This window comes from Alosa sapidissima, chromosome 15 (genome assembly GCF_018492685.1).
Source record: "Alosa sapidissima isolate fAloSap1 chromosome 15, fAloSap1.pri, whole genome shotgun sequence".
Classification (NCBI taxonomy): domain Eukaryota; kingdom Metazoa; phylum Chordata; class Actinopteri; order Clupeiformes; family Clupeidae; genus Alosa; species Alosa sapidissima.
Window position 1 is genome coordinate 25,512,205 of NC_055971.1, and position 7,500 is coordinate 25,519,704.

The following is a 7,500-nucleotide window of genomic DNA, read 5'->3' on the forward strand; positions in this document are numbered from 1 at the left end:
CACACACACACACACACACACACACGTACACACCCATCAACCTTAATTATGGCCAGTGTGTCTGAGGGGACGAAGATATGGTAAAACAGAGAGATATGGTAAAACAGAGAAAGAGAGAGAGAGAGAGAGAGCGAGCGAGCAGGAGGAGAATAATGAGTTGAGCAGGCGTGGGCCGCTGCAGGTCTGCCCTGGCCGGTGCTTCCAAGCACTAGTGCTATCACGCGCGCGTCATTAATGTCCAATTTCCCCCCAAAGAGACAACTTTTCCAGCAGGGACATAATACCCACTGATAACAGCCATACAACACCCGCCTGCTTCACAGCACACACCCATAATTACCCAAACGCACGTGTGTGTGTGGTGGGTGGTGGTGGGGGGGGGGGGGATCATATCCGCGACCATGTGGGGGGCCTGGGCCTGATAAGCTTTCACAGTCGCTGCTCACATACACTCTCGCGCACACGCTCACTCTCTCTCTCTCTCTCTCTCTCTCTCTCTCTCTTTCACTCACTCACACACACACACACACACACACATACATACACATACACACACACACACACTGGTGGTAATTACTTTATTGATAATTCACACAGAAAATTTTCCTGGCCAATCGCAATGGCCAGATTTAATGGATTGGCCAGGGGAGCGATGTAGGGGGAACACACACACACACACACACACACACACACCCACGGTGAGGTTCTCATTTTAAAAGGAAGCACAAATATATGTCAGGGCCATAGGGGATGGCCTTTTTCCTCCACAGATAATCACCAAATACATGTAAAATAGAAAATACTTGGCATGGGGGAGGCCTGGCGCTCCCTGTGTGTGTGTGTGTGTGTGTGTGTGTGTGTTTATCTGTTGCGTCTTGCATTAGCACATTTGCAGCAGGCCTTAGATGGGCTAATAATGTGTGGTGGGGAGGGCCTGGTAATGAAATTGACATTTAGCAGCGTCGCCGCCTCACTCTATTAACTCCCATAAATGCAATTTGCAGCCGGAGCAGGAGGGCCCAGACCACAGGAAAGGGGATAAACACCCAGGACACACACACACACACCCACACACACACACACACGCCCTGGGCACACACATACACATATACACACACACACACACACACACACACACACGCACACACACGCCTGGGCACATGACACACACACACACACACACAAACAAACTCACACCTGGGCACAGGACACGCATGCACACACACACATCCACACACACACCCTCGCACACACATCTGGGCCCAGACAAAGACGTACAGCGCACACACACACTTGTGCATGAGCCCAGGCAAACATGCATATAAAGCTAGGCCCAAGCAGACATACAGCATAGCACACACGCAGGCACCCACACACACTTGGGCTTAGGCCAACATGAACGGCTAACACACTCATGTCTAGGGTCAGCCATGCTTTAATGTGTTAGTTGAAATCATTCACGTCTTTGTGAGATTTTACAGCTGTTTTGTCTCAGTATCTCAGAGTCCTGTTTCTGACAGGGACTCAAGAACAGTAGAGCTGCATTAGCTCTGTCTTTCTGTCAAAACGCCTGCCCGTCAGATTGACATTGACCCGCTCCAGCGAGAGAACACCTCCTCAGACCAAACGACTGATGTAGTGCAGGTATGCTGACGGGATCGACTTTCCCGTTCCCAGTTAAAGGTCAGATCAGTCATTCCGTTGGTAAACGGAAAAAAGGAGAAACAAGGAATTCACGCTTAACTATTTTGGGACGTGCCGAGCAGGAGCTCGAAGCGCCATATGGCCCGTCCTCTGATTAAGGGAAAGTGCTGTCCCTCCGTAAAGGGGGGGGGGGGGGGTTGGGGGTGATTTCGCAACGACAAAACGACTTATTAATATGCATGAAAAATGGCATTTAATATGGAAATGGGGCTTTTTAAGGCTGCGATTGTGTGTGCGTAAGCGCCGCGGATCAGATCAATGACGGCCAGAGCCGAGTGGAGTCGAGCGAGACTCAGCTCACTTGGAGCCGACGATGGGTGCGACTGATGTGAGGCGACGCGACGCAAACGATGCCGTCGCTTACGAATGCAAAGTGTAATTATTTCAGAGATCCTCTAAAAACAGCTCAGCAGATGCCTTTGCTCTCCGTTTGCATATATCTCTTACACACACACACACACACACACACACACACACACACACACACACACACACACACACACACACACTTCTTTTATTTTATTCTGCACGGGTTCGTTTTGTTTCTGTGTGTTCTGCAGGGTTGTTTATGAGTGAGTGAGAGAGTGTGTGTTTGTGTGTGTGTGTTTTGCTGCTGCGTTGATTCGATAGATATAAGATCCTTTTTGAGTGATTGGCAAACAGTTCATGCATCTAACATATACATTTCATTTTTTTTCATGCAGTAGTTTTACCTTTTTAGATAATTCTAATTTTACTGATTGATATTTCTAAGTAATGAATATGCTGCGTTCAAATTGTGCTGATTGAGTCGGACTGGTTCTGTGTGATTGTGATGGTAGGGCCTAGCTGGGAGCAGACTGGTTCTGTATCACTGACGGTAGGGCCTGGCTGGGAGCAGAGTGGTTCTGTATGGTTGTGATGGTAGGAGCCTGGGAGGTGGCTGGGAGCCGGCGCTGCCTGAGTTATGAGGAGGGAGAGAGGCTCCTCTTGGCTTAGTGCGTAACTGTTCCTGTCTCCCTAAGACGCCATTGCTTTGCAGTTTGATTTAGAAAATGACTTATCGAAATCAATACGACCACAACCTTACAGTCATAAGTCTTCCCTACTCCATGCTCTGGAGTGTGTGTGTGCGTGTGCACGTGTGCATGTGTGCGTGTGTGTGTGTGTGTGTGTGTATCTCCTCTCCAGGTAGTTGCGAGTGTGTGTGTGGCCAGGTGGGAGTGCGGGTGAGAGGGGTGCACGTCCTGTAAGTGGCTTCGTAAATCAGACTGTCTTTGGGCCATTGACTGGAGCCATTGATCCAGCAGCAGGCCTGCAACACTGCACTCCGCGTCCCACACAGAACCACTGGGACAGGTCAGGGACAGATCTGGGCCACAACAGAGCCGGATCAGGGCCAGAGCAGAGCTGAAACAGATTCAGAGGTTGATGGACAAAATGTGGACCGGTAATCTTGATAAGGCAGGTCTGTAAAACCTATAGTCATGCTGCGTTTCAGTTGTACTCGTAAGTCGTTTTCCCAGTCGTATTTCCCAGTTATGAGCAGGAAGTTGCAATTGGAACGCCCCCTGAAATTGCATTTCTTATTCGTCAGGTTGTTCTAACCCCGAGCACCCCGACTTCGAATTTCCAATATGGCTGCGCCCATTAACATTAAATGAGAACACAGCCTGATTCTATCTTTTCTGTTTTTTGTGTGTGTGTGTGTGTGTGTGTGTGTGTGTGTGTGTGTGTCTGTGTGTGTCTGTGTGTGTGTGTGTGTGTGTGTGTGTGTGTGTGTGTGTGCGTGCGGATGTCCAGGTCTCACTCCCGCCACAGAAGGTCCCACAGCCGGAGCAGCAGACGCAGCCGATCGCGCAGTCGCAGCCGAGAGCGCAGCAGTCGCCGCAAGGGCCGAGAGAGAGAGCGCAGCCGAGACAGAGAGCGGGAGAAGGAGAGGGAGCGCGAGAAGGAGAAAGCCAAGGAGAGGGAAGACAAAGCCAAGGCGTAAGAAATGTTCCCTCTCCCTCTCCCTCTCCCTCTCTCTCTCTCTCTCTCTCCCTCTCTCTCTCTCTCTCTCTCTCTCTCTCTTTCCTCCCATTCTAACCCTCCTATCTCTCTTTCTGTGTGCACTCTTTTAAATCTCATTTTACTCCCTCTTTCTCTCTCACCCTCTTTGATCCTCACACTAATTGTACGCATCCTCACCTGTACTCACACACACACACACACACACACACACACACACACACACACACACACACACACTCACACACACTCACACACACTCACACACACACACAAACACACCACACACACTGATGTAACACAGGTAGGTTAAATCTCTTTTGCTTTCAGTGACTACGTTTCCATGCACACCATATTCAGGTTATGACAATATTCAAAATAAGATGTTTCCATGTGTAGCAGAAACTGAATATTCCTGTTTACATGTTAATCAGCATAATAATGCTGATTAACATGTAATGTGCAGCAAGGTGCAGTAGAAGTTAGTGTCTGCCTCATGACATCTCAACGCTCTCTGTCCCTGAATTTCATTCATGACCGCAAAATAGGTGAATTTGGCCAGATTAGAGCCGCTATTGTTTTGCATTTTAGCCTTAGCCTAATAGGCTGCTTTGAGGGGTTCACCGATTCTTCATCTGTCAGCAGTGTGCGCAAAATCTGTGTCTGTTGAGCATACAAGGCTTTCACCCACCCATAAATTCCATCTTCAAATTTAAACTTTCAGGTTTTAATACATAAATAAATTGACCTCGTCTTCACTCTAGAAGTGGAAACTTTTTGCCACACTTTTCGCTATGTTTGCCAAGTTTCGGCATCAAAACAAGCTACCAAAATTCCTTGCACTAACATGCGCAGATGGAATTTAATATTCTGCTCTCTCTCTCTCTCTCTCTCTCTCTCTCTCTCTCACTCTCTCACTCTCTCACTCACTCCTGTAATTTAATGTTCTGTAATTTAATTCAATAATAATAATTCAATAATTGAACAGAGCTTTATTGGCATGGTAAAAATACACTTTGTATTGCCAAAGCATTTGTAATGACAAGCTACAGATAGTTAGTAGTGTATATATAGGAAAGAAAACAAAGACAAACCCTCATGCATCATACAGTACTGCCCCCCCTCCCTCCTGTCTCTCTCTCTCCCTCCCTCTCTCCCCCCCCCTCCCTCCCTCCTGTCTCTCTCTCTCCCTCCCTCTCTCCCTCTACTCCCTCCCTCCTTTCTCTCTCTCTCTCTCTCTCTCTCTCTCCCTCTCTCTCTGGGTGAATGAACATGTCTAGTATTTGGGTGTATGTGTATGGAGATCCAGTGTGTCCCCGGCATGTGTGTTTGTGAGGAGCAGGTGTACCTGTGGGGGCACCTGATGTCATTGCTCCAGGTGTAATATGGAGCTGCGGCGCAGCCTAAGCTTGTTCCCCCCGATCCCCCTGGCCCAGCCCGCCCCCACGGCCAGGCCCTAATCTGATTGGGTGATGGGGTAATGTGATGGGGGCAGCCAGAGCTGTCAGTCAAACTGAGTTGGAGCTTGTCGTGGTGTCAGACTAGCCAGATGGATCGGTTAGGCAGGTGGGCGTCCCAAAACCCTGTTCTCCTCTGGTGTGTATGTACTGTGTGTATGTACTGTGTCTATGTACTGTGTGTGTGTGTGTGTGTGTGTGTACAGGACCTTAAGCCTCTGCCACCCACCTCACTCACACATATAAAGACATATGAAATACTCGGCAATCATGTATTTATTTATTGTTATTTATTCTTTATACAGTTATTACTTAATTTAAACTTTCTCAGATACACATCGCCCAATATTTGAGATGCGGACTCACGCACACACACACACACACACACACACACACACACATTCAGAGAGAGATATAGAGAAAGATATAGAGAGAGATGGGGCTGGCCAGTTGTCTATCTCTCCCCATTTTGTGATTAAGGCTTTAATATCCTAAAGGCAGAGATACTGATCTCTGCTTTAACCTGACCCCACTTTATATGTGTGTGTGCGTCAGAGAGAGATCGACCATATATGATTGTGTGTGTGTGTGTGTGTGTGTTAGTGGGTATTTATGTGTTTGTCTGTGTGTTGAATTTGTGCAATGCCTTTTGTTTATTTGTTTACAGTTTTAATTTGATGCCTTCGTCAGTTTGTAAACCTCAGACAGACTTCACGTGTGTGTGTGTGTGTGTGTGTGTGTGTGTGTGTGTGTGTGTGTGTGTGTGTGTGTGTGTGTGTGTGTGTGTGTGTGTGTGTGTGTGTGTCCTGCAGGGTGAGTGTAAATGGAGTTATCTGTGCGGTGGGGTAATTAGCTGTGTGGGGCAGTGAGCCGTCCAGCTGGGAGATCGTTAGGCTTGAGCCACAGGGGCTAGTACAGATATCACCCACACACACCCACACACACCCACACACACACACACACACACACACTGTCAATTGCACATACACACACATTCACACTCATATACATATGTATACCCTCTCTTTTACTCTCTGTTATGCTCTCGTACACACACGCACGCACACACACACACACACGCGCACACACACACACACACGTGCACGCATACTGTCATACTCTTATACTCGTATACGCATACTGCCATACTCTTATACTCTTACAGTGTGTCTCTCTCTCTCTCTCTCTCTCTCTCTCTCTCTCTCTCTCTCTCTCTCTCGTATCCTCCCTGCAAGTGCCTCAGTCTTAATCCAGTCCACCTGCTTGCTGCGGTTACTCTCTTTTCACTTGCATTCTGTTTCACATATTTTTTTCTTCAGTCTCTCTCTCTCTCTCTCTCTCTCTCTCTCTCTCTCTCTCTCTCTCTCTCTCTCCCCCTCTGTCCTGCCTCCATGACTGCCCTCGTGAGTTGTATCTGGTCGTTAGTGCTGAGCTGGTGATAGAGGCTAACAGAGTCTGATTGATATGATTGCTGCTTTGCTGTTTTAATTGTTAGCATGGCCTCTTTCTCTCTCTCTCTCTCTCTCTCTCTCTCTCCATCCCCTCTCTCTTTTGCTTTTCTGTTTTTCTGTCTGCCCCCCATTTTTTTTTTCTCTCTCCCTCTGTCCCTCCCTCCCTCTCTCTCTCCCTTCCTCCCTCCCGTATGTGTGCAGAGTGAGCTGACAGGGCCGATCAAAGACAAGTGCTAACCAGCTCCAGGTGGCTGTTAAGTGCTCACACACACACACACACACTCGTGCACACTTGTCTGTGTATGTATGTGTGTGTGTGTGTGTGTGTGTGCGCGCGTGCCCCACAGTGGAGTTTTGTTGCACTCTAGGCGTGCGTCTCTTGGAGCGCTAAAGCGTTTGAGGAGTTCCAGGTACGCGAATAAAACACTCCGCTTTTGGCTTTTTACTCCCCTTCCCTCCCCCCACCCCCCTGTTTCCCTCTCTCTCTCTCTCCATCCCTCCCTCCCTCCCTCCTCTCTCTCCTCCCCCTCTCACTTTATATCTGTTGTACTCCTTTGTTTTCTTCTGACAGCTGGCACACCTTTGCCTTTTTGCCCGTTGTCAAGGAAATATTTTAGGTTTCACCTCATACATACACACACACACACACACACACACACACACACACACACACACACACCCATCCATCAGCATGGCGAATTTGCATCCAGGTTGTGTAGTGCATTTGTTGGGTGGGGTGCGTTGTACATGTGGCAGGATGAAAGGGGGTTTCTTGCATAGCGGGGGGCCTGACACCAAGCCCTGTGTGTGTGTGTGTGTGTGTGTGTGTGTGTGTGTGTGTGTGGTGGTGTCTTCATTAAACATTTATCAGCCCACCAGGAAGTAAGGAGGCAGCTCAG

The 7,500-nt window shown here is 48.4% G+C and overlaps 1 protein-coding gene across 1 annotated transcript in view; it reads left to right on the top strand.

The window, feature by feature from the left end:
- The window catches only part of rsrc1 (arginine/serine-rich coiled-coil 1), a 25,986-nt gene extending 22,310 nt beyond the window's left edge, over positions 1-3,676 (top strand). The window contains exon 4 of the mRNA XM_042063104.1: positions 3,487-3,676. Within this exon, the coding sequence (XP_041919038.1) occupies positions 3,487-3,676 (190 nt within the window). The remainder of the gene's footprint in view (positions 1-3,486) is intronic.
- Positions 3,677-7,500: the final 3,824 nt, after the last annotated feature.